The 26,119-nt window shown below is 34.6% G+C and overlaps 1 protein-coding gene across 9 annotated transcripts in view; it reads right to left on the bottom strand.

Moving 5' to 3' along the window:
• PIK3C2G (phosphatidylinositol-4-phosphate 3-kinase catalytic subunit type 2 gamma) overlaps nucleotides 1-26,119 on the bottom strand; it is a 423,460-nt gene that overhangs the window by 140,602 nt on the left and 256,739 nt on the right. For all 9 annotated transcript variants that reach the window (XM_028829285.2, XM_028829284.2, XM_028829283.2 and 6 more), the window contains 5 exons: nucleotides 24,612-24,719; nucleotides 19,951-20,043; nucleotides 18,356-18,485; nucleotides 13,874-14,010; nucleotides 11,822-11,991 (listed from right to left, as the gene is read on the bottom strand). In XM_028829285.2, the coding sequence (XP_028685118.2) occupies nucleotides 11,822-11,991; nucleotides 13,874-14,010; nucleotides 18,356-18,485; nucleotides 19,951-20,043; nucleotides 24,612-24,719 (638 nt within the window). The remainder of the gene's footprint in view (nucleotides 1-11,821; nucleotides 11,992-13,873; nucleotides 14,011-18,355; nucleotides 18,486-19,950; nucleotides 20,044-24,611; nucleotides 24,720-26,119) is intronic.

The raw sequence follows: 26,119 nt of genomic DNA, 5'->3' as shown, positions 1-26,119 counted from the left end.
TCTTCCCCAGAATGGAAAGCAATGGCAGACAAATGATTATGTTCTAATGTTAAGTACCAAACCACCAAAGATCACCTGCAAAAGCTGGAAGACATGGCCAACTCCTCACACGTGTGAGCATCAATGAAAATATGCAAGGATTGTGAAAACTTACGGATAGTTGACACTGTCAAAAAAAAAAAAAAAAAAAAGGAAAAGCAAAGAAAATAGAAAAACAACATCAACAAAGTTCCAGTAATGGACACAGAAAAATTGAAGTTCTATAAAATGTTTGATAAAGAATTCAGAATAATCTTAAAGGAATTCAGCAAAAAACAAGAAAAATGTTTAAAATGTATATATAAAATTTGGGAAACCATCCAGAAATAAAATTTAAAAATTTGACAAAGACAGAGGAACAATTAATAAAAAACCAAATAGGAAAGAAAAAAGCATAACAACTGCACAGAAAAACTCATCAGAAAACATAAACAACAGACTTGATCACACAAAAGTCAGTGAGCTTCAAGACCAAATACATGAAATTACCCAATCAGAGAAGCAAAAAGAAAAAAAGAGTGAAAAGGGCCTATGAGAATTATGGGACACCATCAAGCAAACTAACCTCCACATAATAATAATTCCCAAAAAGGAAGAGAGAGAAAAAGGCCTAGGAATCATATTTAAGGATATAATGTCTGAAAATTTTCAAAATCTATGACATTGTTCAGGTAGAGGAAACCCAGAGGTCACCAATCAAATTTAAACTAGGGCGAAATTCCCCAAGACACATTATAATCAAATTATCAAAATTTAAAGACAAAGAAAGAATGCTGAAAGCAGCAAGAGAAAAGAAACACATTTTTAGCCGAGCCTCAATCCAACTTTCAGTGGGTTTCACAGCAGAAACCCTGCAGGGCAGGGAAAGCAGGATAACATATTCAAAATGCTGAATGAAAAAAAAAAAAATCAGTCAATAATAGAGTATTCAGCAAAGCTATTCTTAAAACATCATGAAGAGATAAAAGACTTTTCTAGAAAAATGAAAACTGAGGGAATTCATTAACACCAGGTCTTACATGAAATGCTAAAGGGAGTTATTCATTCTGAATGAAAAGAATGCTAACCTGTAACAAGAAAACACCTGAATGTATTAAAATCACTGATATAAGTAAGTAGACAGACAAAGTCAGAATAATGTAATACTATAATTATGGTGTGCAAGCCATTTATATATTTAGTATAAAGACTAAACATTTTTTGAGGAAATAAATAGAAAATTTTAAATATCCTTGAGGCAAGTGGAAATGGAAACACAATATACTAGAATCTGTGGGATATAGCAAAAGCAGTTCTATGAGGGAAATTGATATCAATAAATGCATACATCAACAAAATAGAAATATATTAAAAAAAACCCTAATGTTATACCTCATGGAACTAGAAAAACAGGAACAAATGAAACCCCAAATTAGTGGAAGGAAAGAAACAACAAAGATCAGAACAGAAATAAATGAGAAATTAAAACAAATACACAAGTTCAATGACAAATATAGTTGGTTCTTTAAAAAAATAAATAAAATTAACGAACATTTAGCTAGACTAAGAAAAAGGAGAAAAGACAAGTAAAATCAAAGATTTTAAAAAGGGCCATTACAACTAATAGAAATACAAAGGCTCAGAAGAGACTATTATGGGCAATTATATGCCAACAAACTGGAAAATCCAGCAGAAATAGGTAAATTACTGGATACACACAACATGCTAAGATTAAATCATGAAGAAATAGAAAACCTGAACAAACTGATCATGAGTAACAAGACTGAAGTAGTAATAAAGACTCTCCCATCAAAGGAAAGTCCAGAGCCTGATGGTTTTACTGCTGAATTCTGGTATTTGAAAAAAAAAAACTAATACAAATTCTTACCAAACTCTTCCAAAAAAAAAAAAAAAAAAACTGAGAATCATTCCAAACTCATTTTATGAGGCCAGCATTACACTAGTACCAATATCAGAGAAGCATACAACAAAAAAGAAAACCACAGGTCTCATGAGCATAGAAGCAAAAATCCCCAACAAATTACTAGCAAACCAATTCAACAACACGTTAAAAAGATCAGTCACCATGATCAAGTGGGATTTATACCAGGATGCAAGGATGATTCAACTGCAAATAAATAGGTGTGATGCATCACATGAACAGAATCAAGGACACAAATCATATAATTGCTTCAAGAGTTATAGAAAAAGTATTTGATAAAATTTAACATCCTTCATGATAAAAACTCTCAACAAATTAGGCATAAAAGGAAAATACCTCAACATTATAAAGTCAGTATGTGACAAACCCACAGCTAACATCACAAAAAACGAGGAAAAGTTAAAATTATTCCTCTAAGATCTGGAACAAGAAGACAAGGATGCCCTCTGTAACCACTTTTATTCAACATAGTATTGGAAGTCCTACTCAGAGCAATTTGGCAAGAGAAAGAAATAAAGAATATTTAAATAGGAAAGCAGGACGTCAAATTATCCATGTTTGCAGATGACATGATCATGTATATAGAAATACTAAAGATTTCACAAAAAATTTACCAAAACAAATAAACGAATTCAATTAAGTTGCAGGATACAAAATCAACACATGAGATTAGTAGCAATTCTATACATCAGTAGAGAACTACTTGAAAAAGACATCAAAAAGGCAATCCCGTTTACAATGGCTACAAAAAAGTAAAATAGAAATAAATTTAACCAAGGAAGTGAAAGATCTCTGCAATAAAAACTATTAAGCATTAAAGAAAGAATTCAAAGAAAACAAAACAGTATAAGGATCGTATGTTCAGGGATTGAAATAAAATCAATAAAGAAATATCGGACATAGATTATACTTTAGACCAACTAGACCTAACAACATATACAAAACATTCCATCCAATAGCAGCAGGATACCCATTCTTCTCAGGTGCACATGAAACATTCTCCAGGATAGATCATGTAAAGTCACAAAAGAAAACGTAACAAATTCAAGGTGATTGAAATTATATTAAGTATGTTTTTGGATCACAGTGCTGTAAAACTAGAAATCAACTACTGGAGAACTTTGGAAAATACTCAAATATGTGGAAATCAAACAACATGCTCATAAACAACCAGTGGGTCACAGAAAATATAAAAAATACCTGGAGACAAAAATAAAAGCAAAACAGACTAAAGCGTATTGCATGCAGCAAAAGCAGTTCCAAGTGGGAAATTAATAGCAATAAATGTCTATGTCAAAACAGAAGAAAAATCACAAATAAACAATGTAACAAAACACCTCAAAAATCTAGAGACAGAAGAACTACCTTAAGAGTTCAAAGCTGGCAAATGAAAGGAGATAACAAAGACCAGAGCAGAAATTAATGAAATAAGTACTAAAAAAAAAAATAGAAAAAAATAACACAGTTGTTTTTTTGAAAAGATAGACAAAATACAAAATACAAACCATTTACTAGACGGTTTGTACTCTGTAATACAAACTGTTTACAAGATGGTAATACAAACTGTTTACTAGACTAGGAAAAAAAGAAAGACTATTCAAATAAATGAATCAAAAGTGAAACAGGAGACATTATAGGTGATACCACCGAAATAGAAAGGATCATTAAAAAATGGGATGAGCAATTACATGCAAAAAAATTGGATAACCTCAAAGAATTAGATAAATTCCTAGACACATATAACCTACCAAGACTGAATCAGAAAGAAAGAGAAAATCTGAATAGCCCAATAATGAGTAAGGAGATTGGATCAGTAATAAAAAGTCTCTCATCAAAGAAAAGCCTACAACTGGACAGCTTTACTCCTGAATTCTATCAAACATTAAACAAACAAACAAAAAAACCCAAACCTAATACTAATTCTTTTCAAACTCTTCCACAAAATTGAAATAGAAGAAATTCTTTCAAACTCATTTTATGAGACTAGCTTTATCTTGATATCAAACCCAGAAAAGCATACTACAAGAAAAGAAAATTATAGGCCAATCTTTCTAATTAACGTAGATGCAAAAATACTCAAGAAAATATTATTAGAATGCTGAATTCCAGAAAAAATTAAAAGAATCATTCACCATGGTCAAGAAGGATTTACCCTGGGATCCCAGGATGGTTCAACATATCCAAATTAATAAATGTGATACACTAAATTTATGAAATGAAGGATAAAAATAACATCATCATCTCACTGGATGCAGAAAAATCATGTGACAAAATGTAACATACCTTCATGATAAAACGCTCAACAGTTTAGGTATAAAGGATATGTACCTCAGGACAATAAAGGCCATATATGACAAACCCATATCTAACTTTATTCTCAATGGTGAAAAGTTGAAAGCTTTTCCTCTAAGATCAGAGACAGAACAAGGATGTCCATTCTTACCACTTCTTTTCAGCATAGTACTGGAAGTCCTCACCACAGCAGTTAGGCAAGGCAAAAAGAAAATCAAAGGCATCCTAGTAGGAAAGGAAGAAGTGAAATTGTTTCTATTTGCTAATGACATGATATATATATATAGAAAATCCTAAAGACTCCACTAAAGAACTGTTAGAACTGATAAAGGAATTCAGTAAAGTTGTAAGACACAAAACAAACATACAAAAATCAGTAGCATTTCTATATATTAATAATGAACTATCTGGAAAAAAAAAAGAAAATCCCATTTATAGTGGCAACAAAAAGTCAAATATTTAGGTGAAAATTTAACCAAGGAGGTAAAGGACTTGTATAGTGAATACTGTAAAACACGGATGAAAGAAATTGAAAAAATTTAAATGAAAAGATTTTCTGTGTTCATGGATTGGAAGAATTAATATTTTTAAAATTTCCATATTACCCAAAGCAATCCACAGATTCAGTGCAACTCCTGTAGAACTCCGATGTCATTTTTTTCACACAAATGGACAAACAATCCTTATTATGCAACCACAACAGATCCCAAGCAGCCAAAACAATCTTGAGCAAAAAGAACAAAGCTAGAGGAATCATACTACCCAACTTCAAGACATATTATAAAGTGATTGTAATCAAAACAGCATGGTCCTGGCATAAAAATAGACACATTGAACAAAAGGGAACAAGATAGAAAACTGAGAAATAAACCCATGCATTTATGGTCAACTTGTTTTTGACAAAGGTGGCAAGAACACATGATGGGAAGAAGACAGTCTTTCAATAAATTGTGTTTTATAAACTGGATATTCGCATGAAGAATAAAATTAGGACCTTAGCTTACATCACCCACAAAAAAAATAGCTCAAAATGGAGAAAATACTTAAATATAAGACTTGAAACTATAAAACTGCTAGAAGAAAACGTAAGGGGAAATCTCCATGACATTGGTCTTAGAAATTTTATTTTTGGATAAGACCCCAAAAGCAAATGCAACAAAAGCAAAAGTAGACAAATGGAAGGCATCAAACTAAAACACTTCCACTCAGTAAAGGAAACAATTAGCAAACTGAAGAGCTGGCCCATAGAATGGGAGAAAATGTTTGCAAACCATTTGTCTGATAATGGGTTGATATCAAAAATATATAAGAAATACTCAAGTAACTTAATAACAAGAAAACAAATAAACTGATTAAAAAATGAGCAAAGAACCTAAACAGACATTTCTCAAAAGAAGATATATAAATGGCCAATAAGTACATAAACAGCTAAGCATCACTAATTATCAAGGAAATGCGATTAAAGCCACACTGAAAAACCACCTCACATCTGTTAGAATGGGTTTATCAAAAACATGAAAGATTAAGTATTGGAGGGATTTGGAGAAAAGGGAAATTATGCAATGTTTGTGGGAATATAAATTAGTACAGCAATTATGGAAGACAGTATGTAGTTTCCTCTAGAAACTAAAAATAGAACTACTGTATGACCGAATAATCTTGCTTCTGGGTATTTATTCAAAAGAATGGAAATAAATATGTTGCAAGAATGTCTTCACTCTCATATTCTTTGCAGTATTGTTCAAAATAGCTAAGATATGGGAACAAATAAATGTCCATCAATGGATGAAGAGATAAAGAAAATGTAGTACGTACACACAATAAAATACTATGTAGTTTTAATGGTGGGAAATTCTGTCATTTATGACAACATGAATGAATCCAGAGAGCATTATGCTAAGTGAAATAAGCCAACCACAAAAAAATCACATGATCTCACATACATGCAAAATCTAATAAAGTTTGATTCATAAGAGCAGAATGGTGATTATCAGAGTCTTAGAGAGTGAGGAGTTGGGGGGAATGAGGAGCTGTTGATCAAAGGGTATAAAGTTTCAGATAGACAGTAGGAATAGACTTTTAGATCTATTGTCCATCAGCTGACTACATTTAATAGTAATTTATTATAAATTTAAAAATAACAGTAAATTTCAAATGTCTCACCATAAAAAAGTGATAAGTAAGCAAGGTGGTGGATATGTTAACTAGTCTGATTTCATCACATTGTATCCCATAAACACAAACAATTATGATCAATCATAAATAACATAAATAATATTTTTCAAAAATAAAAATAAATAAAAACAAAACAAAAACACATAGTCTGTCTCCAGCATACCTGACCTTAAACACTGGTCATATTGCCCTTTAAAATTATCTAGAAAGAAAGCTAGTCTAGCTTTTCTTAATGCAAGGCTAGCATTAGCAAAGCGAAAGGCCTTATAGAATATGAAAACACAGTCTAGTCTAAAAAATAAAAGTATGAAATACAGAGTTAAGAGAGCAACAAACATCAGTAATAAATACTTTTCTCAATTTATCCTGCTTTATAAGAGCATGTAATTGTCAAGAAATTATTGAGTTGAAATTTTGAGTTTATTGCTACAGTGAAATCTTTTATGTAATGAAAAATTACTCAGTAGAAATCATTGTTATAGTGGAATTGAGTGCAAAATTGTGAATGCATAATTTGCTAACCACTTTAATTTGTATCTTGGTGAAATAAAATTTAAAAATGAAGATAGGTCATGCACTGTGGCACATGCCTATAATTCCAGCATTTTGGGCTGAGGTCCAAATTGCTTGAGCCTAGAGTTGAAGACCAGCCTGGGCAACATGATGAGACCCTATCTCTACAAAAAAATAAAAAAGTTAGCCGGGTGTGGTGGTGCATGCCTCTGGTCCCAGCTACTTGGGAAGTTGAGGTGGGAGGATCGCCTGAGTCCAGGGAGGTAAAGGTTGCAGTGAGCCATGATTGTGCCACTGCACTCCAGCCTTAGCGACAGAGTAAGACCCTGTCCCTCCAAAAAGAAGATAATAATTAGGCAATAGTTGAAAAAAAAAAAAAAAAACAATTGGTTTCAGAGAGCTGGAGAAATTCCTCATCGCTTCCATTATAAACATTAGTCAAATTTTCCCCAGAATCATTAAGTAATACCTCAGTTGTTCTTTGATTTAATCTGATGGTATAAAATCTCTTTGTCTAGTCTCACAACTGAAGTAAATAACAACGGATTGTTTGTTTATATGCAGGATGTGAAATCCTTCATAATCATAACTAAGATTTTTTTTTCTCTCTTAGAAGTTTGAAAATTTTTGGGAGCCTCAGAGTTGGTCTGAGCATCGAAATAGAAATTCCAGATTCCTGGAGAACTGAATTCAGAGGAATAGTTCAATGACACCTGGGCATAGATTCCAAATGACAGAGTGGCTTGGCTGACTCAATTTAATTCAAGAACCAGGAAAGCTCAATGTCTGTAACATACCATAAACAGAGTAACACGGATGCTTAGTGTGAGATGTTCTGGAATGGTGATGTAAGCATGAGTATAAAAGGGTAGCAGCCCAGTGAGAAATCAGTTTTTTTCCTCAAAATCCTTCTTATAAGAATATCACCTCTTTGCTGTGTTAGTTAATACACAATGAATTAGTTAATATATGTTAATAATATTTTGTAGCCAGGCGCAATGGCTCACGCCTGTAATCCCAGCACTTTGAGAGGCCAAGGCAGGCGAATTGCCTGAGGTCAGGAGTTTGAGACCAGTCTGACCAACACGGTGAAACCCTGTCTTTACTAAAATTACAAAAAAACCAGCTGGGCATAGTGGCATGTAATTACAGCTACTCGGGAGGCTGAGGCAGGGGAACTGCTTGAACCAGGGAGGTGGAGATTGCAGTGAGCCGAGATTGTGCCATTGCACTCCAGCCTAGGTGACAGAGAGAGACACTATCTCAAAATAAATAAATAAATAAAAATTAAAAAGCAATAATAATAATATTGTGTAAACCATAAAAAGTTATACAAATGCTTTTCCCTCCCATGTTTTTAAGAAATAGACAATAGGAGAAACACATGTATCTGTACATATAAACTCTATGCTTCCAGTGAGTGCAGCATTTTACATTAAAGACTATGACCTAGGGTTATTGTTGGTTGGTATTGGAGCATTATATGATCTTGTCAGAGTATGGGATGTTATGACAGTCCTAGGTCATGATTTATAAATCTGGTTTTATATATTATGGGGGGGTGCTGTTATTAAACCCATTTATGCCTAGTGTTCCATTCCTGGAACGCTAAGCTTGTGGGAGTTATTTATATCCTACTGCTCAAGGTCATTGCCAAGGTCTGATTTTTCACAAAAAAATTTTGCAACCTCTGGCATAAGTGGGTTAATACATCTGAGTATGTGTACAGAAACTAGGCGTGGGCTAGGTTTCTCTCTAAAAACAGGGTCCGTAATGTAATAAATGTGGGACAAATAAGAATGTTCGTTTATCCTAGGGGAATACAAAGGTCCTACTTATAGGACCTATAAGACTTGTAAAAGGACTTTTGTGTACCTAAAAAACAATAAGAATATTCAATGAACCTAGGATGGAAGAAGTTAACTGTCCTACAAAACAACGTTCAGTGAATTCCAGAAACAACTGAAAGAGCTTAGGAAGAGAAATGTTAGGTGCTTCCTACAATTCAAAAGATAGTGTAATAGGTACAGTTCAGTTTTACCATTAAACAAACTCAGGGAAAAAGTATCAGCATTGAGAAAGTAATCCAAGGAGACACTGCTGATGAGCCTTACGGGAGCCACCAATGGACATAAAATCTTGGAAACAATAATCCATATGGATCATGGAGCTGCAGTTGGCCTCCTCAGCTGGTGGTTAATAACTAATATTCTCAAAGGAAGACAGTGGCAAATTCATTTTCATTCATCCAATCAATAATTATTGAATGGCTGATGATTGTTTTATTGGCTGCTTAGTTCAGCAGAAAATATTAAGAACCAATTATAACTGTGGCTGTATGCTGGGCACGATTTTAATTTACCTATGATGCTGCCTAAGAAAGGTTTAAAATTGCCAAACTCTAGAAGTAGCAGTAGCTGCTCTAGCATCAACAAGCAACCAAACTGGAACTTGATATTCTCTACAGAGCCTGGTGTGTGAACTTACCACACTGTGTTAATAATCTTTTCTTTACTTTTTTATGTCTCCCAACTGGAACTTATTCTGTAGAGCTGAAATACCTTTTTTCATTTTAAACCACTCACATGAACCATACGGAAGCCAGAGGAACAAATGAATAAGGGTACCCCAAATTGCCAGTGTACAATACATCAAAAGTTAAAAAAAATTTGTCCAAACTGAATCTTTGAATTTTTTTAGAAAAAGGTGGAATTCAGGAAAAAAGTGTTACATGAATAAATTTTATAGATACTCAAGTATGTTAATTGAGTTTGTCCCTCATAAGCTAGGTATCTCTCCTCTATGACGTTCTCATGGTCTGTACGTTTCTCTATCTCTGCCCTTATAACATTTTATAATAATCATTTATGTGTCTGTATTTGCAGTACTTGAAAGAGTATCCCTAACTGACATGGTAAATGCATATTAATTCTTTGTATCTCCAATGTTTATCACAGTCCTTGGCACACAGACCATTCCCAGTGGACATTTAAGGAGTGAATGAAGGTCAGGCACAGTGGCTCACGCCTCTAATCTCTGCAGTTTGGGAGGCCGAGGCAGGAGGATCACTTGAGGCCAGGAGTTCGAGACCAGCCTGGCCAACATGGTGAAACCCCATCTCTACTAAAAATACAAAAATTAGCCAGGCATGGTGGCTCACTCCTGTAGTCCCAGCTACTTGGGAGGCTGAGGCAGGAGAATCACTTCAGCCCAGGAGGTGGAGGTTGCAATGAGCCAAGATTGTGCCACTGCACTCTAGCTTGGGTGACAGAGTGAGACTCTATCTCAAAAAAAAAAAGAAAAAGAAAAAGAAAAAGAAGTGAATGAATATGTGGTGAATTTTTCGAGGCTATTTATTAAAGAAAGCAATATATTGAAAGTAACAAAAAGTAAAATAATCCATTTGTATACATCATGTAGTTTATGATGCCTTTTTAATGCCAGGTCATGGCCATCTGGTATAAATTCAATCACATTATCTTGTAAGAAATATTATTATTTCTTATATTGAGGGGCTGTTCTCAGGCAAAAGCGACTAATGAGTCTTTGGAATGGTTTCATCCTATTTCTACCTTAATATGAAATATGTTTTTAAAGACTTTTAGTGTTCAATCTTTGATTTCTGTACTTTCAGCTCAAATAAAATGAAACAAAACCTATTCATCTGTCAGTATTCCTTATTTCAGTAAATAATATAATTATTTAGTCATTTGCTAAGATAAAACAATCTAGGCATCATCCTTGAATGTTTTCTTTTCTTCTCTGACCTTCTGCGCCTCTCCCCCAGTTCATTAATCATAACCAAGTCCAATCAGTTAGCAGATCCTGTGACTCTGTCTTCAAAATATATTCTGAATCTGTCCGTTTTTACTACTTCTGCCTTTACTGGTCTCACTTTATTGCAGTAGTCTCTTCACTGGTCTCCATTACACAAGGTATCAAAAGAAAGCTTTTGAAAACCACTGAAATCGAAAAGTTTCTCCTGAACTTAAAAAATAAGAGCCATACTCTATATGCCCTCTGTGCCCTACCTGATTGGGCCTCCACCAAACTCTTCACCTTTACCTCCTACTGCCCGCCCCTCTCCACCCCATCTCCAGACTGCAGGTCTTCTCGTCGCTGGAACATGCCATGCTTATTTCTGTGCTCACTGCTATTATATGTGCTATCCTTTCTTTCTGGAATACTCTTCTCATGGATCTCCATGAGGTGGTCGTGGGGACACAGCTCTCTGTCATGTCTTCCAAGATGCCTCTTTAAAATAGTATCCCTACTCCAGTTACTTTCTATTCCATTTCTCTGCTTTACTTTTCTAAAATAACTTCCCATTTTCTGTGTCATTTCTTTGCTTGTAAACTTATTTAATGTCTGCCACCCCTACTGGAAAGGGTTTGTATCTGTCTTGTTTACTGTTGTATCCTTGAATAGTAGGTATTCCCTAAATATCTGTGGAATGATGGAAGGCTAGTTAGTTCAGTGTGGGAAGTAAGCTAGTATGAATATGTATAGACCAGTGGTGATTTGCTATAAGCAATATATCAGATGTTTTGAGATCATCAATTCATACTTCATTGTCCATTCAAGTTTCATAAGGAAACAAAAAATATTATTTCAGACGACTCAGACTAAAACAGGATTAGTTGCTTCTCATGGGGAAAGACCGGTTTAGTCTACTACCAATTTGAGGAAATCAAATTTGTTGCATTAAAAATCTACTTTAAAACTTTTCTTCCATCTTATTAGATATATTATTATGTTTATATTACCTTGGGGGATTTGAGAGATGGGAGCAAGTCATCAGCAGGGCTTCTATGCAATTACATGTTATACATATTGCTTAGGACATTGCTTAATTACTGTAATAAACATTTGTGCACTGACCTTTTTATCCCTCCAAATGTTTGTGCATGACCTAGGAATTTTCCAAAGTCAATATGAAACATGTGGCCCGACTTTGTCAGCATGATATTATCATTGTGACGGTCACATACTCCCAGGATGAATGTTACCACACACCAGCCAGCACAGGAGTAGAAAAAGTTCCTTAAGGCCTAATCCATTGAAAAACAATCATACAAAAATAACAACAAAAAATGAGCAAATGCATTAGCATCAGAGGTAATCATAAAAAGTAAATGATAAAAAGCAAAATTACATAATCAGGACAAATTTCTACATCTCAGTGGACAGAAGGGTACAGTTAAGCAGCTGATTCTTGATCTGCTACAGAAAAATATGAAACAATTGTTCTTTAGTCTCTAATAGATAAATGTTTGCATTGAAACTGGGGAGAAGATCACCTTCATTCAGATGGAGTTTATTTTCATGGTTCACTAGAGAAGTTTCCTAGTGTGATTTTTTGATACTTCAAATATACAATAGTGAATGATTTTTTTTTCAAAGTAAAAGAAGGAGGAACAATACGGCCCAATATTGCCTATTCCCAGAGGACTTTTAAAATATCAGTTGTTGAATATTTGAAATTTTGGAAGACAGAGAAAGCTATACTGAGAAATGTGTAACATTTCATGTGTATTTTTACAAATAGGTCATCAACGTAGTTGATGTCTGAAGCTGTTTGGTATAGTACATATACATCAGTGAATGCCTGTGTGGGTGGAAGCAGATTATCATTAAGTCAATTTGTGCTTATGTTTCTCTAATGAACAGAGGTTTCTTTCCAAAAATACACTTTGTTTCCAAAATGGTCTCCTGGGTATACATTATTTCATCAACTTGGTGGTGTAACCATGAATGACTGGTTGGGACAAGGTTATGGTCTCCTAGCATGGAGGGGCTGCCTTGATGCAGTGAAGGCTAGGTCACCAGGCTGCGTGCTAGGGTGCCTCAGTTCCAGGTCTTCCACATGCCTAGGCAAGTCACTTAATTTGTCAATCCAAATGTTCTTCACTTAGAAAGTGAAAATAATAAAATATGTCCTTCATATGGTGGTTGTGAAGAGTGATGTATTTGGAAACATCTCAAACAACGTAACCACAAGGATTAATGCAAAACTGAAGTTATAATTTTGGGAAGAGCTAAAACATAGATTTCCAGGTAATTTTATCTAATTATTTATTATTTGGTCTGTAAAGCTTGTATTTTGCTTCAACATAATATTATGAAAGTGTGGAATAGATGAACTCTGGGGTCCTTTTTATCATGGCCTTTTTATCATAGGTAGGGTGACCAATCATCCCAGCTTACCAGGTCTGAGGAATTTCTCAAAATAAGGGGATTTTAGTCCACAGGATAGGACCGACCAAATCTACTGGTGCATTTTTGCATGAATTAGCATTTAGGTGCTCATGCCTCTGGGTGGACCCAGCTATACTAGATCATAGCTTGGCAAGTGGAACAAGGCCTGCTTCTAGCCACACTCATCTCCTTAGCCAAGATCCCTAATATAGGGCAGAACCTGCACAACTGTACACTGCAAGCCAGATACCAGAATGAAGTAAACGTTGAGAAAAAATGTTTACAGTCAAATAAAATGGTACATTTTGTAAAATTATGATAAACATAAACTCTATTTTGCATTTTGCAAACCATTAAGAAAATGGGAGATGAAAAAGTAGAGAACAGTGGAAGAAATGTATTGCAAAGAAAAGCAGGGATATTTATAGCAATTGGAGATTAAAAGAGGTAACTTCAAGGGGTGTTGTTTCTAGGGTGAGACTGATGTCAGGATGGCCTCTGAGCAAAAAAAAAATCTTTATTGATGACCAGGATTTTCACCCAGAAACTAAATAAAATACAGAAACTTTTATGTAGTTAATACATCACTTAAGCTGGGTCATTATTACTGGGCTGATGATTGACGTAGAACTCAAAATGCACTTAATTCACTTTTCTACAAATCAGAATATCTAATGAACCAGAGTATATTCTTATTTAAGTACATTATTTAAAATGATCTGCAGCAGGACAAACCTTTTCATAATCTGTCTTTAAGTGGTTGTGCTGACTGAACCACTTTTTTATTGTGTTTTCTTTCAATGGTCCTATCAGTCCAGAATGGCGATGAATCTTTGCTAGGGTCACAGCATCAGGTACCATCTGCACCAATCCTGGTAGACAGAAAAAAGGTTACAGGGACAATTCCTTCATCACAGGATGAGGGAGCCTTAGGAAATATAACAACAATAGCTTCTAGCACTACTGGGTTACCCCTTTCCTTTCCAGATTTTCTTTTCTGGAGGAGGCTTATCTAGATGCATCTCTAATTCTTCCTAAAATTCTGGAGAACAATGAGGCTACTTGCGTTTGGATCAGATTTAACAGAAGCAGCTTTAATATTTTTTCTAGAGCTATGGTAGCAAGCCAATCTTGATGATGAACGGAGACCCCACTGCGTCAACAGAGTAGTTAATTAATTATCACATGGCTGGTGCACTCATTTACAGTTTAAGGGAGGACATTTAAGCTTGGATAACAAACATATTTACAACTTAAGGGAGCCAAATGCACTCTCCATAACAAACATTGCATATATATTATAAAAATCAATGTTCAGGTTAAAAAAAGCTTCACAGTTAAATGTTACATTTCCGGGAGTGAACAGAATAACTCAGCAGTGAACATATAGAGAGCTACCTGCTCCTTCCTTCTCAGTCAATATTAAAGAGAAACTACAATAGTAATTTTTTAAAAAGGGATCGTATATTGATTGAACTTAAATAGGAACTTTGCTCTGCTGGCCATGTATCCATCAAGGCTTTTTTTAATTTAATTTAATTTTTTTTAAAAAATTAAATTTTTTTGTGCCCCTAAGGTTATTGGAATGTAAATATTTGCAAACCTTCTGATTTTTATACTGTACAGAACAGCAATGTAGATCCAGTACTTAAAGCTCTCTCAGGGATAATGTCTACAAAACAATGTGCAATGTATTATAAAGTCATTAAAATAAATTAAAGTCTAGAGTTTCTGATTTCCATAGTCTCGACAATTGCAAGAGTTGCAAACTCAAATTCCAGAGAGACCAGGGACACAAATATAACTACAAGAACAGAGAGATGGTTGAGTTTTTAAATTGACCATTTAATGATCTACCTTAAAAACATTCAAATTAAACAACATTAAAGTAGATTATGGTGGTGATAAACAAAAGACTTAATGGTGCTGAATTTCGTCAGTTGCAGCTAGTCTGCAGCCTTAATTTCTCTTAACATCTGATAGTCCTGTTGTGATCATTGGCCATCTACATTTGTGGATCAGAAGGAAACTTCACATCCCAGAGACAAGTCCTGGGAATATCCATTGTATCATGACACTTCTCCCTTCTCCCCTAACAGTATTCAGCTGTTGCCCAGGTTTTCTCATGTGTGTCAAGGGAGATAGCAGGTTTAAAACATTTAATGTCAGTAGGTGATGCTTTTTAATTCTGAAAATTTCCCTCATTTTTCCAGTTCCTCTATTTAATACTTCCTAAAGGCAGTCACTTTCTACGTGGTTGCTGAGTGTTTCAATGCCATCTTACCTTTGACCATGCCCAAAATTAGGACTTAGATGACTGCACCTTTTTAGATACTTTTCTGCAGCAATGTCAATTACTTTTCCAACTACGTTGATTTTTAGGGAGTTAATGCTTGCTAAATCCCAAGTCACTGATCACAAGCCTTGAATTGCTGACTATCCAGAAAACCTTGTACCTAATTTATAGCAATCATGGTGGCTAAATTCTGCTCATTAATTGAAATCATAAATTACATTTTATGCATTTTAAGCTAGTGTATATCATACACTATTTAAATTCTTTGAACATCATTCTGTGCACATAGAGTAATATGTGTGGTTTCATTCTTATAGTCCTTTAATGCAGCATTTCTCAAAATTTAATGCACATACAGATAACTCGGCGGTTTAATGGTTTAGCTCTGTGTCCCCAGTCAAATCTCATCTCAAATTATAATCCCCGTAATCCCCACATGTGGAGGGAGGGACCTGGTGGGAGGGGATCGGATCATGGGGGCAGTTTTCCCCCATGCTCTTCTCATGATAGTGAGTGAGTTCTCACAAGATTTGACGATTTTATTAGTGTTTAGCAGTTCCCCCTTCTCCCCCTTTTTTTCCTGCTGCCTTGTGAAGAAGGCCCTTGCTTCCGCTTCACCTTCCGCCATGAATGTAAGTTTCCTGAGGCCTCCCTAGCCATGTGGAACTGTGAGCCAATTAAACCTCTTTCCTTTATTAATTACCCAGTCCGGGTGTTTCTTTATAGCAGTGTGAAAATGGACAAATACATTTGGGGATTTTGTTAAAATGTTCTAATTGAGTATGGCGGGGTGTGGCCTGAGATTCTGCATTTCTACCAAGTTCCTAGGTGATGTCATTGCTGTGGGTCTGTGGTTCACACTTCAAGTAGCAAGGCTCTTAGGGATAAAATTACTCAAGGTGGTGTTATACGAGGTGGTGTCTTTCAGACAAGGGTGCATAAGAAACATCTGAGCATCTTTTTGCAATCAACCTTTGAGCCCCTCCTCCACCTCCAGGGAAGTCTGATTTAGTACACCTGGTTGGGGGTAGGTTGCATCTACTCTTCCCATCCCCCTATGTAATTTTCATGTTCATCAAAGTTGGAGAACCAATGATAAAATAAATCCTGAAGAATTTTTATTTGCCCTGAAAATTTCTCCCAGAACTCCTAGGACATTACATACAAAGTGACCATGAGAATGATACTCAACAATGATATTGATAAAGTTATGGAAACTGGAGTTTACTCTCATCAAGGGCACAACTCTATTTAGCTCATTTTAGCATGCATTTCCCATCTAAAGTTGTGACATTTCTTGAGAAAAGTAGGTATTCAATAAGCCTTGGAACCTGATTAAAAATGCAACTTAATCTTCTAAAAATGACACTTGTTTTAATGATCTCTATTTTTCTTGAAGAATTATTTTGACAGTATAATGCCCTCTGAAATCTTACAGCTATTAGAGGTTGTTTGTTGGTAGACAGAGGAGAAAAATAACTTCTTTGTCTTGCGACATCTGCAACTTTGGATAAGTCTATAGTTATTTCTGCTGAATTATTTTATTAACTAAAAGATTCAGCCTTGGTTACATTCTATAATTATAAATAGAAATGAGATGAAATTTTAAAATTCTACTGGGATCAGTAATTTATTCAATTTCTAGAGAAAAGGTGATTCATGTAACATCAAATATCTCAGCTTGGATTATGTAGCATTATTCTATTTCAGCATTTTAGGACAGGAAAGCATTAGGTCACTTACGTGAGAAAAAGTAGGGTAAAATGCAAGGAATAACAATCTCATGGTACCAAGGATAAATGACTGTTGTAGTAACTAGAGATTTAGAAAGTATTTAGAGTAGGACACGTGGCATGGAAGTAGTAGCCCTGTTATCAGAATCAAATTAATTGGCTAGTATGACTTGTAATGCAGTCATTGTAAGGTATTAAGTGGCAAGTGAATTTGGAGGTGTTTTTATACTTAGCATCTAAAATCTCAAGTGTTGACTGGGGTATTGAGACTGCTGGTGGGACTTCAGGAAGTGAGGATCCATGGCATGACAGTTCTCTTGTGATGACAGGTTTAAATTGTAGCTATGCTTGAATTAAAAAAAGAAAAAAATGACTACATGGTCTAGATCCCCTCTCCAGTTCTATGATTTCATCCCTTGTTTATGCACATGTATCTGCTATAATTCACACCAATTAATTTAATAAAATTCTAAGTGGCAATGGTTATATGTAAAAAAAATTATAAGATATCTTAGATATTTTTGTTTCTTTAGTTTGGCATTATTGTAATTAAGTGCAGCTTCTACCTCAGATGTTTTAGTGATAATTTGGGTGATCTATTGACATTATTTTCATTGAAAATGTGCATAAGTATAATTATATTTTCATATTGATTTCTTGCCTTTTATAAAGGAAAAGAAATGCTGATATATGTCCAACATTTACATGTGTGACCAACATTGACTGTTGATACTTTATCTACTCGAAAGTCTTTTAGAAATTAAATTAAGGTTTACAATGTGTTTAGAATTTCCAGAATTCCTTTCAGCACTTGAAAATGTGTATTTTGTGTTAATAAGTAACAATTGTATTCTTTTAAAAATGAGTAGGCTTTATATTACAAAATGAGAAAAATAACAGTAAGTTATTAATGAAACTAACTCTAAAAGACACCTAAAAGAAAATCACAGTTAACATTTGGATTGTGAAGGTCCTAATTAATACCTAAAAGCATATTATGCTTTGTATAAATTCTGTCGGCTTATCATTTTTGAAAATAATTCTTTTTAAAGAAGAAGAATGTGTACAGTTCTTTGGATTTTCAAACTTGTAGTTTGAAACGAAAGCTGGAGAAAGTTTTGTAGCCTACTACCAGTCAATGTACGAAATAAATAATGTGAGCCAATGCACTTTCTAATCTATACTGACCTTGATCTTTTCCTGTGGATAGACATCTATAAATGATCATTTGCATATCCAAGCCTTCTTGCAGCCAAATGTTGTCCATCACTTGAATAATCTGCAGAACAAGCATATCCTGACGAAGATCATCTCCAGCCTGTTAAAAACAAAATGATAGACCCTGGGTTTTTCCTTGAATTCCATTAAAAGCAGTCAAATATAGTACATGTCACTTTTTTCCTTGGATACATTTCTATCCTGACATAGAGTGGTTTTAATGGTTTTATTAGCACTAAAAGTACCTCGTGTTTCTGATAAAAAATGTTTTTAAATGAGAACTTCCCTTTAGATAATTACAGAAGCTTCAACCATCAAATTAGAGGTGCTGCTTGGAATGCTGTTCCTTGATAATAATTTTCAATTTATTATCCACGTGCGATGTCTCAGATTCAAAGTCTGGCAAAGACAGGCTGGATGAATGTTTATTCAAATTTCAAACTTAGCGTGAAACATTATTTGCTGTGTCATAAATTTATGCACCGATATGCAGTTAGAATACCAAGAGCTTCTTGATTAGGAGTATAAATAGCATCCATATGATTGATTAGACTTTAAATCAGTGATTTCTCAAATTATTTTAAAGATAGTTAAAAGGTTTTCAGAGAAAATAATTTCCGATAATAATAAGAAATGATAAAGTGGTGATAGTCATGTATTGGTTAAGGAGACTGCATATGTTCAAAGGGGAAGGATAGTTATATCCTTTTAAACAAGTAAGAATTTTGGTTTTGAAAACACTTTCTAAATTATACACAGAAAATCCTGCCAAGATAAGATTTTGTGTTTTCTTTTTTCCCCTTCATCAAAAGTACAGTGTTGTGGGACCACTAACTCTTGAGGTGACAGGACAAAGCGAAAGTACGGACACACTACTCATTATCCTCCAAAATAGACAGTGAAAATTCACCAAAAATTCACTCTGAGACCTTGTTGCATGGCTTGGCTGAATAATTGGCCAAATAAACTGGAAGACTGGCATATTCTTACTTTTTGCCTTTATCTCCCTCTCTGTTCCCTCTTTCCTACGTGCTTATAAACCTGTTACTACCTTTTCTCTCTTTTTCCAATGGGATTAATGATGAAGACTGAAATGACCCATATTTACTTTTTTATTTAAAAAGAAAAAATAACTCAAACTACTAAAATCAACAAGTGCTAGCAGGCAAGAATTTAATGGTAAATTAACTTATGTCATTTCAGTTCCCGTTAATTTTGATCCCAATTTAGTATCTAGACCAACATAAAACTTTCTTCCTGGGGCTCACCACACATTCAACTTTCTGTGCCACTTAAAAGCAATCATATCACTTCATTTATTAAAATATATTCTCTTGGGTTTTGCACTGAAGGCTCCCTGGCTATGAGCCAGTAATATTTGATTTATTGCCAATTGAAGTTTGGCACATACTACATATAATCCCGTAAAAAGGCAGACTCTAAAATAACTGAAAAACCTATGTGTTGTTGCTGGAGGAAAATAGCTACAACAATTTCTTTTTGTGAGTAATAAATCGATAGTTCTGTCTATGGAATCAATTCATGTTTTAAGAGCACTAGCATACCTTAAAAATAAGGCTGATGTTTTTGCCCATTGGATTAGCATTGATGAAAGTAATCTTCAATGGCAAAGCATTAGATGTAAAATATGAACATGCCTATAGGGAAAGAAAAATGGAAAACTAGTGAGCAAAATAAATCAACCCCCAACCCCCAAAAAACAAACCTTTTCCCCAAAATCATATCCCCTTGCAGACTTTGTTGTATGAACAAATGTAACACATATGAATAATTGTTATACTTTGGAACACAGAAACATACATATTTTTAAAAATTTAGTCTATCAACTGGAGCCTTTACTTTGAAACCAAGAAGCTAGCTTTTTGACAGATTACAAATCTTCAACTACTTTTTTTCTTCAATAACAGTAGTGATATGTTTGAGGTTTAAATGAACTAAGCAGTGTATGAATATTGGCTTATGCTAGCTGGTCAGTAAACAGAAGTTAAAATTTTATTTTAAAAACTTTATTTCCTTTCCATTATGTCTACCTTGCAGAATACTTTAAGGAAAAATAGAGAGTTAAGAAAGACTTGGGTTCAAATCTAAGCTTTATAACTCATTTGCTCTAAAGTGGAGGTAGTAACCCCTCCCTCATACATCTTTGTGATAGATACATGAACTAATGGATATAAAATACCTTTTACAGGACCTGACACTAATCAGTTACTTTGAAAAATCCGTACATTTTTCTTTATCTTTTAGCTAATGAACATTTTCTTGTTTTTATATAACAGTACAACATAGATTTTGTCTTCTCATTTCCTGTAATTACACATTCCGTTTGCATTTTTGGCTTTATGATGTTGACTATTTTTCACTCTACTTTCCTTGTTGCTTGTTTTCCTTTTATTTTTTTTTACAACTGAGCATTGAAAAGCTGTATGTCTTTAGACTATTAGAGAGTTCATGATGACATTGAAGACTTAACTCAATATAAAGAAAGGAAAAAGACTTGATGCTTTCGATTTATCAACTTAGTAAAATATGACACCAATGCATGTTGAAAGATCAGCTTGAACAATGTTATCGGCAAGAAGTCTGAAATTAGTAGAAGCTGAGAGAAAATAGCTATTTCTTAACTGACCTATTGACACAGATCTAACCCAATATCTTAACTAAACACAAACCCTTGCTTACTGAATCATAAGCAAGAGTTTAAGAGATTGAAAATAGGTATTTCCTATTTTCAATTTGAAAATTCAAATTGATTCAGTAAACAAGGGTTTGTTTAGTTAGAAATTCGGTTAGATTTGTGTTGATAGGTCAGTTAAGAAGTAGATATTTTATAGATAAATACAGATGTTTTATCTATAAATAAAAATAGATGTTTTATATTTTTATGGGTGAGGATGCTTGTTAAGCAATAAAATTCTGTTGCAAAAGTCAGTTAATTAGGGATCACGTGACCATATATCATGGTATTGAATTAGCAAATTCTCTATTAGGCAAGAAATGAGTATAGATCAGTGGTTTTTAAATTCTGCTCATGGAATTTGCAGGGATCTCTTTGAGTTATCCCAAGTCCAGGGAGGCTAAAGGCAAGGCTTAGCCTATCTTTGTAACTATCACCTGGAGATATTCTGCTTTTATTGTTTCACATCTTGGTTTTCACATGCAGTAAATATTTGAGTAATTGTCAAAAACATGTATTCAACAACTAGTATGCACATTATATGCTAAAAAAGAAACACTATATCTATCCTCACAAAGCCTATTAAATTTGGTTTTATATATATGTATATATATATACACACACACGCACATCAACCCTAACAGCTTTCACACAATCATTGCATTTATATATATACGTATATACATGCATATATGTACATATATAAATGCACACACATTAAGTTGAAAATAATTCACAAGGCAGTTTATCACCATTGAATGAAGTCACATTTTAAGAAAAAATTTTTCCGAGGTTAACTAGATCTTGAAGATTGTGAGGGACATAGATTAGCAAATAGGCAGAAACAAGGATTTTCTAGATAGAAAAAGGCAAATGATAAGATATTAGATTAGAGTGATAGTTACAAAGTAGATTGGAATGCCCATAGACGTAAGAATTAGTCAGAGTCTTAGAGGAGGATTTTATGTAGATGGTATAATAAGATAGAAAAGCTAGAAGAAAGGAAGATATGATCTCTGTCCTTGAGAAGCACACATCAATGACAGAGATCTAAAAATTAGTTGAAAAAGAAACCAGTAAGTAAATGAAATATCTGGTCCTTGTTTTCCCTAAGTAGTGGGGAAGAATTGCATTCAGTTCTTCCCACTCTCCCACTTGGTCCATCCTTTAGTGATTTAAAAGAAAATAGGGAATGGCTCATTGTGATTAATGGTTTGTGGGTAGGGGTGGAAGGCAAAGGTTGAGAGTTTGTCTTATAAAGACAGTTTAGCTCAGACCTGAGCCCCTTGCTCGTTGCCTTTGAAAGCCACGCTTTAAGAAACGAATTGAGCCAGACCTTAGTGCTTCTCCCCAGTATAATTGACTGACGGTGACAGAAGCTGATTAAAGGCTTTCCCCTGCTCACTCCATTCATAGGGCTCCTTTCCAATGTGAACTCTCTGGTGCACAATCACTTGTGAGCTATAATGGCTCACACAATCATATAATAGCTTTCACACTGTCATTGCATTTATAAGATTTCTCCCCACAATGGGTTCGCTGATGTACCACAAGACTGGCTTATAACTGAATATCTTCCCCTACTCATTATGTTTGTAGGGTTTCTCAACAGTGTGAATTCTCTGGTGTATAATGAGGCATGAGTTTTGACTACAGATTTCTATGCTTATCATATTCATAGGGCTTTTGGCATGTGTGAACTCTCTGACACAGAATAAGACATTTACTCAGACCAAATGCCTTGTCACACTGCATTCAAAAGGTATGAATTTTCTCATAGTCAACAAATTAAGAGCTCTGATAGATGGTTTCTCCAAACTGCTTCCATTTAAATAAGTTTTTATATGACCCTCTGATGTCAAATAAGACATTTACTTTGAATGAAGGCCTTGCCATATTCATCATGCTTATAAGGATTCTCCCCAGTGTGGATTCTCCAGTAGTTGATAAGGTTTCTGTTGAAACAGAGAGATTTTCCATACTCATTTCAACTGTAAGGTTTCTCACTTCTTTGTTCAATGGGACTGGAGGATAGATTAAAATGTTTCCCAAGATGCTGTCACCTGACCATGTCTGTCCTGTTCATTGTTGTACCCATAGGTGCCCAACCCTGTGCCAGGCATAGCTAGTCAGAGTAAATGGAACCAGAGGGTGGCTCTACTTGGGACAGTTTCTGCAGGAAAAGTACTGCTAACCGTAGGGTGCTGTAGAGAAGGAGTGTGGTCCCACCTGCATTACTAGGGGTGGTGACTCCTGGGCAGCTGACCCCTGGCCCAGTCGGTGCACCTGCACATGCCAAACTTATATGTAACTTTAAGTGAAAAAAAAACCAAAAAAAACAAAAAAAAACTCTTCTTCTTTAAAACAACAAGCCAATAAAGCAAAAACAAAAGCAAACAAACAAATAAACAAACAAACAAAAAAACCCACGAGGACTCAGTGATCCCTGTTGTTCTTTCTACATTAAGGTACAGTGTCCTTGAAATGCTGAGTTCCTACATATGCTCAGCATTAGTCAAGAATGCCGCTGATGATGAAAAAGTTGGGCAATTTTTTGAAAATTAGTAACGATTTGGATTTCAGCCTAGACAGACATATCTCAGTTTAAGGAATTTGAAGCTTTATTTTGTTATGTTTCAAAATGTATTTATTAAATGTATCAAAAAATTTGCAACGAGTCTTACTTGTGGCAAAGTGATAAAGATGATGGTATCAAGTTTTTAGCAACGGTAATAATGGTCTAATTTTTCACCTAATTATTGGGCTTGTTTTCTTGACTGTCTTATGACTTCGGTTAAGTAACATTTATTGTCCATGCATGGTAGCTTAACCTCTTCACTTTTAAATCGAACATATTCATAATTTTCTCTGTTAGTGTTTTTGTACTCTTGGGCTTTTGAGAAGGAAGATAATAAAGCTTATCAGGAACAAGGGAGAAAGAATGATTCTAAGTCAGAGAAGGGTGACTGAAGAGGTACCATATGACAGAGGATTAGGAAGAGAAGGTTTAGGAAGTTGTGAGTCTGACAATGCCAAGATGGGCTTTCCAGGCGTGAGTAAAATCACAAACTATATGACATACTGACATATTAGAATCAATAAATTTTAAATTGAATCAAAATAGAAATGTTGTAGTTAATGATTAATGTTCGTGTACTAGGTATGGTTATGCACATAGTCTAAATAAACCACGAAATTATACCCAGCCTGCATGGGGTCACCAAAGCAATCATTTTTAATGAGTCAAGAAATTAACCCAGTGATATGTTCCTCTATGCTCCTCTATTTTTTTTCACTGAATTGATGGATAATTTGTTTCCAAATAAACAAACCATGTGATAAGGCCAATGTGGTCCCAACTAGTCATAGTGTATCGAAGGGAAAACACAATGTAAATGGATTCAATTACTTTTTCCTTAAAATAACTGCAATGTCAGCTTATGAATTCTTTTTGCCATTTCAAACATATACAGTGAACTAAACTATACGAAACAGAAATATTCAATTGATCTGAGGAATAAGTTGACTTACATCATGATCAATCCCTTTTATACACAGGGCAGGGTTCAGAGGAAGATGACAAGTATTTACATCTTGAAAGAACTCTTCTAGTCTGCCAATTTCTTTCTTCAGTACCTCCTGTGAAAAATCATTAGAAAAAGGATTTAAGAAAATGTAAAGAACTTGACTTTTCCTTCAGGTTATAATTTTCTTCTATTGATTAAATGAATTCCTGAATTCAGGGTTGCACACTTGGATGACTTTGGGGTCAGGCAGGTGATGTATTCAGGCATGAGAAGACAGTGGGCTAAAGACAATAGGGCATGTTGGAGAAATGGGAAACTAAAGCATACATGCCCTTTCTAAAGGACCTCAAATTCAACTGAAAATAAAAAACAGTCAAAGCACTGTACTGTTTAAACAAAACATAAAGGGCTGGACTTGACCTGCGTAGCCAACCCTGCTTTATGTAATTATTAACATGATCCTTTTCTGATAATTTCCTGAAATCTGAGTTTGTGACTCTCAAAATTACACTCAATAGTAATAGTGCATTTTACAAAAAAAATTACATACAATAGTAACAACAATGACAAAAATCAATTGTGTAATAATTGTCAGAAATAATAATATGCAGGAACAAATAGTTTACTGGACGTCAATGGGTATATTTCTGATATTTCCTCCCTCCTACACTCCACTATACTCATGGCAGGTCAGATATCACAAAAAACACCTTTAAATTGTGCATCCTATGACGAAAGAGATAGGAAATAATAACAGTTCATCACAAAACAAACAAAGCTTCTTTTAGTCCACTTTCACATATACACAATGGAGTACTATCCAACCATAAAAAAGAATGAGATCCTGTCATTTGCAACAACATGGTTGGAACTGGAGGTCATTATGTTATGTGACATAAGCCAGACACAAGAAGACAAATATCACATGTCCTCACTTAGCTGTGACAGTTTAAATTTAAAACAATTGAACTCATGGAGACAGAGAGTAGGAGGATGGTTACTAGAGGCTGAGAAGGGTCGTCAGTGCAGCAGGAGGCAGGGGGAATAGTTAATGGATACCAAAAAGTAGTTAGAAAGAGTAAATTAGAAAGACTTACTATTTGCTAGCATGAGGTAACTATGGTAGAATTTTTTTTTTTTTGCTCATTTTAAAATTGAAAATTAAAAAAGAAACTTTTTGAGCCCAATGCAGAAGACAAGGATATCATATTAATAATGTTCACTCAGCTCTCAAGAGTTTCTTAGCTTTTACTCCTGGCTTATTGGCAAATAATAGAATCCACAGCTCCCAGAATCCAGAAGAGCAAAGTGGAAAGACAAAAATTCATTACAGCCCTCTGTGTGTGGTTGTTCTCCTTTGCCTCATCTATACTTGGGTTTACCAGGTGGATATCATGGAGAGGACTCTATGCTCCCTTCATTTAAGTAAAATCTCTTCCCAGTTCATATAGTTATGCTTAATTAGCGCTTTTTAAAGTGGAAAAACAGCTATTAGTAACTTAAATCGTGAGA

Source organism: Macaca mulatta, chromosome 11 (assembly GCF_049350105.2).
Source record: "Macaca mulatta isolate MMU2019108-1 chromosome 11, T2T-MMU8v2.0, whole genome shotgun sequence".
In the NCBI taxonomy this organism is placed as follows: domain Eukaryota; kingdom Metazoa; phylum Chordata; class Mammalia; order Primates; family Cercopithecidae; genus Macaca; species Macaca mulatta.
This window is presented reverse-complemented; position numbering and strand designations above follow the sequence as displayed.